The 12,533-nt window shown below is 42.7% G+C and overlaps 1 protein-coding gene across 1 annotated transcript in view; it reads left to right on the top strand.

Moving 5' to 3' along the window:
* The window catches only part of LOC109431743 (ovochymase-2-like), a 41,545-nt gene extending 29,430 nt beyond the window's left edge, over window positions 1-12,115 (top strand). The window contains exons 2-5 of the mRNA XM_029866081.2: window positions 9,759-9,920; window positions 9,982-10,804; window positions 10,861-10,979; window positions 11,044-12,115. Coding sequence (XP_029721941.2) covers window positions 9,759-9,920; window positions 9,982-10,804; window positions 10,861-10,979; window positions 11,044-11,456 — 1,517 coding nt within the window. The 3' untranslated portion in view covers window positions 11,457-12,115. The remainder of the gene's footprint in view (window positions 1-9,758; window positions 9,921-9,981; window positions 10,805-10,860; window positions 10,980-11,043) is intronic.
* Window positions 12,116-12,533: the final 418 nt, after the last annotated feature.

Raw genomic sequence — 12,533 nt, 5'->3', positions numbered from 1 at the left:
AGCGTTTCAAAAATTTTGGTGTGTAGTATGTTGACCACAATCTTTTAGAATGTTTCGTTAGAATTCACAAATCGGTAAAAGCTGTATATTCGAATTAAAGCGTTCGAAAGTTAGAGAGGTAGAGAGATTCTTTGAATTCATTGATTTGCTCCAAGGCTGGTCAGAAGAAGGTTACAAAAATCTGGACAGATGCTGCGTAAGCTGTCCATTTGCACTTCTGGCTGACCGAATGCAGGTGCCGACATTCCAATATCTGGATAGAAGGCAGAGAAGGGTTAACGTAGCGACCACAGCCTTGCATGACTGATTCGCAGGTCAACGTTGCGACGGTGTCATTTACTGAGATCTAGAATGAGGAAAACATACGAAGAAAATCCCGGATGCACGGAACTTACGACAGTTTCGTGCAGCTGTTCGACAAGTTACACTAGTTTACAGCATTATTGAACTCGGTAAGCTGATGATCATTTTTGGTGTAGAACCATGCCCTGAGTTCGAAAACGCGAAGGAAAAAAAATCGACTTTTCATACAAGGTTGATGATTTGAAATCGATTTTTGTTCTATTTTTTAGCAAAGTCGCCCATTTCACACATCACATTCTCCGTAATGAATGCTCCGATTGAGCTGAATTTTTACTGTTACTCGCCTACATATGTTGACATATCATAAACGTCCCTAAAACTTGCCAATATCTTGAATTTCATCAATCTGACGCAAAACCTGCTTTCTTTTTTTTTTTTACTTATTCGTTTATTTGGAAGGTTCGGGCGCCACATGGGCATAACTGAGCCGAAATCTTTTGTTTTTACATTGATTTTACATTTTACAATTTATTACTGCCTTAAGACTATGTTAGTTTGGGAAGCCGAAGTACTCGCGGCTGTTTCGAGGTTAAGGATTGAAAAAAATAAATAAATAAAATAAAATATCTATATGTATAAAAATGAGTTTGAAGTTCCTTTGAGGCAACAAAACTCAAGAACGGGTGGACCGATCAGCATGAGTCTTGCATGGTTCGATTCGTATTCGTGGTGGCTGTGTTTATATGTAAAAAAAGTTACGAAAATTATCTAAAAAGAAATGAAAATGGTAAAAGCACTAATGCAGTATGACCTGGGAAGATTTTCAACACAATCGACATAAAACCAATCTAGAGTGCCGTGCAGCCAACAGTTGTCAAACGTCAACCGGGCAAGACAAAGTTTGCCGGGCCAGCTAGTAATAAAATAAAATAAAATTGGGAAGGACGGGTTTATGGGTTGAAAACTAAATTATTTGCTAACTTATACTAAAAACATTGATGGGAAATTGTCCATATCTGTAACGGAACCAAAAAGAAAGGACTTTATTGGTAGACAACGACAAGAAGAGGACAAACGGAAGGGGGGCGACGACAGACAGGATCGAACAACAAAACCAAAAGGCAGACAACGAAAACAAGCAACGTACTACATCAAACTCTGACATCAACACGTTTCAAAAACTGGTAAATCAGGTTCATGTATTCCAAATCAAGTCCTGCCAACACTCTAACGGGTTTCTGTTGTTTTCCTCGGACCCGGAGGATTTCATGCAGCTCAGATCTGACCTCACGATACTCATTGCATCCCCACACGATATGTTCGATATCCTGGTAAGCTACGCCACAGACAGAGATTGCTTTCTGAGAGCCCAATACGGAAGGTATGTGCATGAAATCGCGGCCTAAATCCAACCCTTTGAACCATGGCTTCTTCGAAACCTGTGGAATGATGGAGTGCAACCATCTACCCATCTCTCCATATGTGTTGCCAGCTGATCAAGGTCTCCTGACGGGCCAATTCAAAAAATTCGTCGAAGGCGATTTGACGCTCGAAAATATCGCCTCCGCTAGCGCCCACCTTAGCCAGAGAGTCCGCTTTCTCATTTCCCGGAATTGAGCAATGTGAAGGGACCCAAGCTATGGTGATGATGTATGAGCGTTTGGACAAAGCACTTAAGACTTGGCGTATTCCATTCAGGAAGTACGCTGAGTGCTTCATCGGTTTCATTGACCGAACAGCCTCCAGAGAGCTTAGACTGTCGGTAAAAATGAAGTAGTGCTCAGGTGGAAGAGTGCGAATGTACTCTAAGGTGTAGTATATAGCCGCTAGCTCAGCAATGTATACCGAACATGGCTTTTGAAACATGTCGGTGGCGCTATGAAATTCGTTGTAGACACCGAAACCACTCAAATCATCGGTTTTCGAACCGTCTGTGAAGAACTGTCTGTCCCCGCTAACATGCCCGAACTTACTTGCAAACATTTGTGGAATACACACGGAACGAAAAGATTCTGGTATTCCGGTGATCTCATCCTTCATGGACAGATCAAGATCTACAGAGCAACTGTCGAAGTTTGAGAAGTTGTCACGATTGGTGTTAACCGGAGATGGGCTTACCTCCAGCGTCATGTACCAGTAGTACACACTCATAAAACGAGTTTGAGGGTTCTGTTCGAGCATCTTTTCGAAATTTTCTATGACCAATGGATTCACAACCTCGCATCGGATGAGGAACCGGAACGATAACTCCGCAAAGCGGTCTGTCAGAGGCTGTACACCAGCAAGTACCTCTAAACTCATAGTGTGAGTTGAGTTCATGCAACCTAACGCGATCCGAAGGCAACGGTACTGAACCCGTTGAAGCTTCAGCAAGTGTGTTTTCGCCGCGGATTGAAAACAAAAACTACCGTATTCTAAAACAGACAGAATGGTTGTTTGGTACAGCCTGATCAGATCTTCCGGATGCGCTCCCCACCATGTTCCGGTAATAGTTCACATAAAGTTGATTCGCTTTTGGCACTTCTGTATCAGATACACAATGTGCTTCCCCCAGGTGCATTTGGAGTCGAACCAGATGCCGAGATATTGAGAAGACATGCTATGAGTGATTGCCTTACCCATCAGAACGAGCGGAAACTTTGCCGGTTTATGTTTTTTAGAAAAGACAACCATCTCAGTTTTCTCCGGAGAGAATTCGATACCCAGCTTGAGAGCCCAAGTAGACAAATTGTCCAAAATATCCTGTAGTGGTCCTTGCAGATCAACTGCTATTGATCCCGTTACAGAAACAACACAGTCATCCGCAAGCTGTCTTAACGTGCAATTTTCCATGAGATAATCATCTATGTCTCTAACATAAAAGTTGTAAAGAAGGGGGCTTAGACATGAACCCTGGGGGAGACCCATGTAGCTAATTCGTGAAACTATCAAGTCGCCATGAGCAAAACTCATCTGCTTCGCAAACAGCAAATTATACAAAAAGTTGTTCAGAATTGGTGAAAGGCCACTTTCGTGTAGTTTGTCGGAAAGAACATCGACACAAACTTAATCAAAAGCCCCCTTAATATCCAAAAACACTGAGCCCATTTGCTGCTTTTGAGCAAAGGCAAGCTGAATTTCTGAAGCAAGCAGCGCAAGACAGTCGTTCGTTCCTTTGCCTCTGCGGAAACCAAATTGTGTATCTGACAACATGCCTCTCGATTCAACCCATTTGTCCAGTCGAAAAAGAATCATCTTCTCCAACAACTTCCGTAGACAAGACAACATCGCGATTGGATGGTACGAATTATGATCTGACGCGGGTTTCCCGGGTTTTTGAACTATCACCCTCACTTGTCTCCAATCATCCGGGACGATGTTGTTATCCAGGAACTGATTGAACAAGTTCAACAAGCGCCTCTTAGCGACATCGGGGAGGTTTATAAGCAAGTTGAACTTAATTCGATCCATTCCTGGAGCGGAATTGTTACATGAAAGAAGAGCAAGTGAGAATTCAACCATCGAAAACGGCCTATCCATGTCGTCCCTATCCTCGGAAACATCACGAATTATTCGCTCCACGGGTACGGAATCTGGACAAACTTTTTTTGCGAACTTGAGAATCCACCGAGGAGAGCTTTCTCGATCCTCGTTTACCGACGACGCGTTACGCATTCTTCTCCCGACGTTCCAAAGAGTTCTCATTGATGTCTCGCGCGATAAACCCTCGACGAACCGACGCCAGTAACCGCTTTTCTTCGCCTTGATCAAGTTCTTGAACTTGCTTTCAAGGGAAACGTAGCGCTTAAAGTTTTCGACCGAACCGCGTTTTCGAAACTCTTTGAACGCAGCGGATTTCTCGCGATAGATTTCTGTACACTCGCTATCCCACCACGGATTGGGGGGTTTCCTTCGAGCCGAAGGACCTGGAACTGGCCGACGTTGTGCCTGAAGCGCGCTACTGATGATCAGTTCTGATAGAAACTGATACTCTTCCCGCGGTGGAAGAATTTCTACCGATTGCTCACCGTCGATAATTGCTTCCGCGTACTTTCCCCAGTCAATGTGTTTCGTGAGGTCGTAGGAAATGTCGATAGATGGAGGTTGACGTGAACCATTGGAAATAGAAACAACGATCGGAAGGTGATCACTACCATGGGGATCCTGGATAACCTTCCATGTACACCCCAGCGATAATGAGCTCGAACAGATTTAGAGGTCTAATCGGCTGTCTCTAGGACTGCCATCTTTAGCTGGAGGTGCCACTCGCGTAACTTCTCCGGTGTTCAAAATTGTCATGTTGAAGTCGTCGCAGAGGTCATATATCAAAGTTGAACGGCTGTCATCGTACAGTTCCCCCCAGCCTGTAAAATGGGAGTTGAAATCCCCCATGAGCAGCCGTGGCTCAGGCATAACCGAGCAGATGTGGGCGAGATCCCTGCGAGATAGCACAGTTTTTTTTTTATTCTTATTCACTTAACCTAATTTACGGCTCTTTTTGTCCACTAGGGCACTACGTGAGCGATTCCAATTGGACGCTGCACTTTGCACAACGCCTACATGTATTCTATTCTAATTTAACTATATCGAACTGGTGCCTTGTGCTGCTTCAACTTTTCTACCCTGTCCACGGTAGAATGATGAGCACGATGATGCTGATGTTTGGCTGCTGTTCCTTTTCCAGTCCGATTGGGGGGGGGGGGTCCATTATGAGTTGCAGTTTGCCGATATCCAAATTCCGGGTCCGTTGGAGCTATATGCTCCGAAGAGGGTCAGGTGCCAGCTGCTCTCGGGGGGAAGAGCAACTGACGAAAAACTGCAAGTGCCGGGGCTGGGTTCGAACCCATGACCATCCGCTTATGAAGCGAACGTGTGGACCACTGCGCCACGGGCCCCGACAAGAGATAGCACAGTTCTCGGTGGAAGATATATGGAGGCAACACTGAGGGTTTTACCTCGGGTAGTCACCTCACATGCGACGGCTTCGATGCCTGTCATCGGTTGAAAATCGACTCTGTAAAATGAGTGCTGCTTTTTGATCCCTAAAAGCACCCCTCCGTACGAGTCGGACCGATCAAGACGGATAATGTTGAAATTGGAAAAAGGTAAGGTTACATCGGGTGTCAGCCATATTTCGGATAGCGCAAAAACATCGCATTTTAAATTGTTAATTAAAAATTTGAAAGCGTCTAATTTTGGTACGATACTACGACAGTTCCAGTGTAGCACAGAAATCATATCTTCGACCTCGGTGGTTAAATTAGCCATCGAAAGATACGAATGTCGCAAGGAGGGGCATTTTAGAAGCCAACTGCTTCAAAAGAGGAGACACACAAGGAAGAAGTGCTTTGACAATGCTCTTCACTGAGTCAGAAGCATTAAAGAAGTCAAAGATGATGTCTACGATGCCAGAATGCGTGAACATTGGAGCACCAAGGGGTTGTTCCTGGTTCTCCGAATGCTGTCCCTCTGGCTGAGAAGTGGAAAAAATTGGGACATCTGGGATTTTTGATGTTCCCGGGAGCGAAGGAAAGTCTCGTTCATCTTGGATTTTGAATCCAGGAGGTGAACGTTTGTTACCTTTTTTAACACTCTTAGAATTTGTCACGGTGGGTGGGTTGGGGGTCACTGCTAGGCAGATTCCGAGGTTTTTAGGTGGGTCTCTGGAGCCTCACCCGTTTCCTTGTTTCACCCTTAAAAACAAAGGGAACCCCGTCCCCGACCTCAGAGTCAGAGCCTTGATCATCGAGAGATAAAGACAAGTAGATGTTGCGTGATTCAACGACCGGAGCAGCTTTTCTCAGCATTTCGGCGTAACTTCGCCTTGAACGCTGCTGCAACGATCGTTTTTGATGTTGTTTTCGCTGTATGTACTTCGGGCAAACATTGAGATCGTGTGGACGGTCGCTATCACAATAAACGCTCTTGTGCGGCGTTTTACACGTACCGTCCACATGTCTCTCCCCGCATGTTGCACAGCGAGGTTTATTGCTGCAGTACTGGGCGGTGTGGCCCAGCTGCTTGCAATTGATGCAATTCGTTACCTTCGGTACATACAGCCTCACAGGTAGCCGAAGTTTGCCAATCACCAGCAGATCTGGTAATGCAGATCCGGAAAAGGTCACACAAAATTCTTCAGATGGTGTGTAAACCTTCTTCTCGCCCTCCTGGGATACCGAATGCAGTTGCCGGCAATCCAGTATCTGGACAGGAGGCAGAGAAGGGTTATGGAAACGACCACAGGCTTGCATGATCGTTTCGCAGGTCAAAGATGCGTCGGCGACCTTCCCCGATATCTCTACCTGGGCGCTTGGAAGGTAAACGAAGAACTCAAGAGTAAACAACTCGCAGGCCACAATCTCATTAGCGTGTTTTCGGTCGCCTACTGTCACCCGAAGCTTAGCTGTACCGACCATGTCAATGGAAACAACGGAAGAATACCGCTTAGTCAGATCCTTGCTGATTTGAACGGTATTCAAACGTTTGCCTTTGGGTCGGAAGAAAACAACATATGGCCCACCAAAGTCGGGAGGGTAGGCCTTGAGGCGGGGGGACGTGGAAACAGATTTGCTGTTGGTGTCCATTGGAGAAGCACCAGGGTGAAGGGAATCAAAGGGGTTAGCATTTATATCGCCTTGTTGGCTCGAGCAATCCGGTACCAATAACAAAGCTTCGCTGATGTGGTACGACGTACCCCCGCCATCATTGTCATCGCCCACTGTGGCAGCTAACTACCACCACGGGGCACTCAAAAATCTTAAACTAACACTTATCACGGGGACGAAATAATCAAAAAACAAGGGACAAAATTAACTGTACAGGGAAAGTGAGGAAAAAAAGAGAAAAAAAACTGCTTATATACCAAATTAAATCTAATCAAAGACACAGTGGAGAGGGGGGAACAACGAGGGGTAACTTTGAATACTTAGCTTTGTGCTCTGTTTTGCCACAGGCTCGATGACGACAGGTCCAAGCGATGGGATCGCCCGCACTGGGAGGAGGGGAGCGGTTGGTGAGCGCCCGTCGACGGTGTGCGGCGGTTGAACGCTCTCTGCTCTTCTCTCGGTGGCCTGCTGCTGTCGACGACGATGAGCTTGGGTACTCACTGGAAGAACCCGATCACGGCGGTATGCGGGGGGTGCTGCACTGCTGTGCTTGATAATCGGTCAATGCGCCACGTGATATAATGAAAACGTGAACTTTACTCAAACCAAACGAACTTTTGCGGCATAATTTGTGGCCTAGCCAACCGCACGCGTCCCACTAGGGATAATCACTTAATAACTTGATCACTCGGAAGCACTAGCACGAAAATAGCCACCGAACTGAAAAGTATCGGGAGACAAACCGGACGAACGAAAAGTTGCGACTGTCTCGCACGAACGCTCGCCAAAGAGTCCTAAAAACCTGCTTTCAGATGATCGAATGGTATTGTATTCAGCTTTAAACTTATGGAAAAAGATTTAAAATTGGTTGAACGAAACGCAAGATATTTGAGTTTTAGTAAATTCCATATTTTAAAAAGTTATAAAACTCGATGTTGAGCTAAAACTCAACACCTGTTCTACTTAGACATTTTTGAAGCACTGTTTCGAAATCAGCGCTAAATTGTGCTTCAAAAATTTTGGTCGTTGACAGAAATTCTCGACTTTCGTTTTATTTTGTAAACTAGTGTTATCAACCAAATTCTATTCTTGAAACTTATTTTAGTTTTTCAACATGTCATTTCACAGTTAGGCCATTAATATTACATTGCTTAGCTGTCATACGTGGATGCTGGCATAGGGCAGTTCAGACTTCAAATATGTTTAAAAATTCAAAGCTCCCATATGTGCATTACAATCCTTGGTGCAAAACTAGAGTCCTGTAAAATTTTCAGTCATTTCGGTGGTCATTTAATGGTGGCCCAAAGGCAAAATAGGTTTGTATGGAAATTACTATGGAGAATTTTCTAAAAATGTTCTACACTCTGTGGAGCATTCACACATGGATAAAGTCATCTAATCTAATCTAATCTAATCTAGTGCTGGAAATATCAAAATTTCTTCTAATATTTTCTTGTCAGCATTAATATTTGCAGCATATCAGAGATGATGTGACACAAATATTAAAATGGCCAGGCCCACTGTGCAGACTAACGAGTTGAAAGATAATTCAAAAACTTAAGGCAATCAGGTTATCCACTTATGAATAACATGATTGACAAACCTTTTTGAATAGGAGGCAATCAGTGAAGTACTAGATTGAAAGTAGTGAGCTGGATTTTTGTATGGTGAGATGTTCAATTCTCCATTTTTGCAATGAATTGGTTCAAACAGCGTGGGTATTATGATTTCTTGGCTAATTTGATGCTGTTTGAGCAAAAGTTTGGGTAACTTTGTTGTTGTATTATTTATTTCATGCAACTTCGACAACACAGTTACCCAAACTTTTGCTCGAACAGCATCAAATTAGTCAAGAAATCATAATACCCACGCTGTTTGAACCATTTCATTGCAGAAATGGAGAATTGAACATCTCACCATACAAAAATCCAGCTCACTACTTTCAATCTAGTACTTCACTGATTGCCTCCTATTGAATGAAGGGAGAAACGGGGACAACCGTTTCGTTTTAGGGGAATGGTGTTTGGACATAAAATCGTTGGGAGTGGTGCTGCTAAGAAGGTTAATGCACACTCCGTTATAGTTGACGTCTCTTCTCCTGGGATGGGACACAGGCATTTCTCATTCACACATGGATAAAGTCATAAGGTCAAAGTCAAATTGAATTCTTCAGATCTCAATGATGAATGTTGCCGAAGACCGCAACTCATTTTGACTCACGAGACAGAAGTTATTAATCAATATTCATCCATGCAGGCTTAAACAGAAGACCACAGCTCGACCGATACGATTGACACGCAATCATAGTATGCGTGTTAGCTTCTTGCACACTTTGCAAGACATCGTGTGTGAAGATGCGCATGCGAGTGGGAATTAGTTTAATATCTTTTTTGTCGATTGTCGAAATAAGTTCCGGTCTTCGGCAACATTAATCATTGAGATCTTCAGAAATCAATTTGATTTGGACCCTATGACTTTATCCATGCGTGATAAAGTAAAAATTTCCATACAAACCTATTTTGCTTTTGGGCCACGATTAAATGACCACCGAAATGGCTGAAAATTTTACAGGACTCTAGTTTTACACCAAGGATTATAATGAACATATGGGAGCTTCGAATTTTCAACATGTTTGAAATCTGAACTGCCGGAACGTCCACAAATTACGTCACGCAAAAATCGACCATTTTCAACCCCCCCCTCCCCCCTATGTCACACTTTTTGTATGAGACCTCAGACATTTTTGTATGAGTTGTCACACTTTGCTGAACCCCCCCTCCCCCCTCAAAGCGTGACGTAATTTATGGACGTTCCCTAATGCTGGCATAGTTACATCTACTGCACCTACGTTTTAATCGAATTTTTTTTCAGTGTTTTTAGCATGGGGACAAGTTGAGCCTAAAACTACGCCTTTCATAGTCCGTGCAGAAAAAGTAGAAAAACTTGGTGAATATCCATGGCATGTAGCAATATTTCATAAAGGATCATACCGTTGTGGAGGGTCGATTATTTCTGATCAATTTGTGTTGACAGGTATGTTGTGCACGATGATTTAAATAACCTGTTATTATAGCTAATTAACTTTATCTTACAGCTACTCATACTACTTACCTCGAAAATCGCCAAATAAATCCATCCAGCCTGACCGTTAAAGCTGGCATTATCAATACTGCAGCAGAAGATTCTAAGGACTACACAGTTACCGAGATAATAAGGTATCCTGGATATGATGCAAATACTTTGGTTCACGACATATGTCTATTAAAACTGAACAAACAAATCGAATTCAATAAATTTATAAGACCTGTGAAACTGTGGGACAATACGGATACACTCATGTCATCTCTTGGAAGCGGAAACTATTTCGAGGTTGTACTAGGATTTGGTTGGACAGAAAATAGAACATCCTCAACAGATTTGAGACGTGCTCGTTATTATCCTGTTAGCCCAATTGAATGTGCAAGTATTAAATCATTCAAACCAGCTTTGGAACAGAATAGCGCATTTTGTGCAAAAAGTGATGAAAATGTCACCATTTGCACGGGTGACAGTGGTGGTGGCTCGGTATACTACGATGATCGCAATAAAGCATACTACTTACGCGGTTTAGTAAGTATGGGATTTTGGATGGGTGAAACTTGCGTAAGCAATAGGGCAGGATTGTTCACCAATGTTGTGCGTTATATCAAATGGATCGAGAAGATTGCTGTACCTACTATGTACAATTTAGTGGGAATAGCCAATTGTAAGGGTGTCTCATTGAGCCAGCAATCAACGCTAACGCTTCCTGCTCTAGCACACCTGAAATACGCCTTCAGGAAGACATTTTCTGTAAGCGATTGCCATGGGCTACTAATCACGAGGAAGCATGTGCTAACCCAAGCAAACTGCATAGCGAACAACACCGTGCGAAAATTGTAATGTATGTTTAAATGTGTAAACAGATAGACGATTCATTTATGACTTGTTGTAGGCACGCCGTAGCACTGGGAAGTTCAGCCGTTAATGACCCTTTGGAGCCCTCTCGACAGTACGGTATACAGTCAATGAAATATGAACAAGAGTTAGCCATCATAACATTGGTGGAAGAAGGTATTGCAGCTTACATCGAGCTAGGAGCTCAAAAACTATTTATAATATTTTATTGGTATTTTAGTTGATGAATCTATCGAACCAGTTTGCATTCCGACACGACCGGAAGAAGGTGAACAAAGTATTCTGTTTTGGGATCAAAAGGCGAAACATCCAAAGTTCATACAGCAGCGAAACATTATGCAGCTCAATGAGAAAATGAACAGCTTTCATAACGTTTTAAATATTAAAATAAAAGATACTGCCACAGACCGAAGAATAGGTAGCGCTCCGCTTATGTACACAGTCACGGAAGGAACAGAAAAACATGCATACATTAGAGCACTTGAAAAGTGCTCTACCCATACCTGTGAAACGGGTACGTTTATAGACGTGCTCATGTATAGACAATGGATCAAAAATATCACCAATGGCTACATTGATGACAGTATTGTTATGCCACCTTTACCCGAGCAGGACAAAAAAGATGAAGAATAACAAACTCAGGTATGGAAAACCGAATACCTACAACCTAGATGAGGTATTAAGAAACCCTGCATAAAATAGGGTATCGCGCCACTTGGGCGGTGACTTCTATATTCGTCTGTTTTTCACTATAACTCAGTCAATTTTGAACCAATTGACTTGAAATGTTGTACACGGGTAGATACTATACCTATCTCACCACATTCCAAAAGTTGTGTCAATTGGATCAAATTTGACTGAGTTATAGTGGAGAACAGACGAATATAGAAGCCACCGCCCAAGTGGCGCGATTCCCTACCTGAAATAATAACTGGTGTGTATTCTGTGCATAACACATGAATAATGACATCAAGTATGGCAATATCTGAATAATAATCGGCGATTTGTCCATACAAATAGTGATTTTTCCATAATTGAACAAAACCTCAGGACTGCTCAACACCAATCCAATAACTCGTTGAGGTATTTTATCAATACCTACAAAATACCAAAGTAAGTTATTTTCAATACAAAGATAACCGACCAATACCTTGTCTTGGTATGATACCTGATTTTGGTATGCAGCAGTTATGTGTCAGTTATTCGTTCCTGCTCGGGTAGAGGGAAAACTTGTGTCAAAATAATGGCTCTGCTAGGTATTTTATTGTCAAAATAAACTGAAAATAAACGGATGGTATGTAATGTTTTTTTTACTGATAGAATATCGGAACTCCAGTTGAAACATCCAATTTGTGATCCAATCCACAAATTCACAATCAAGTTTGATCTCAACTTACAACAATGTTGAGGAAAAAGAAAAATGCAGAATATTGTGGTTATTTAAACTTGTTTGGGATCCCAAGTAACATTTTAAGTTTTGTTCGGCTCTACAAGAGATCTTCATGACCAATTTCATAAAACTTGCAATAAAACTGAATCATACATCAAAACCTCTTGATAACCTCTTTAAGAGTATCTTCCGGCTAAGTGGACCACTCTCGGAGAGGTTTTGCAAACCGCATTAAGAGTAACAATAAACGCGTTTTAAAACCTAGTTGAAATATTTCCCATTCTCGATTGTTGTTGTTGTTTTTTTTTTCAACAAAAACT

This window comes from Aedes albopictus, chromosome 2 (assembly GCF_035046485.1).
Source record: "Aedes albopictus strain Foshan chromosome 2, AalbF5, whole genome shotgun sequence".
Classification (NCBI taxonomy): Eukaryota; Metazoa; Arthropoda; class Insecta; order Diptera; family Culicidae; genus Aedes; species Aedes albopictus.
Note: the sequence above shows the minus strand (reverse complement) of the source record. Positions and strands in the feature narration are given on the sequence as shown.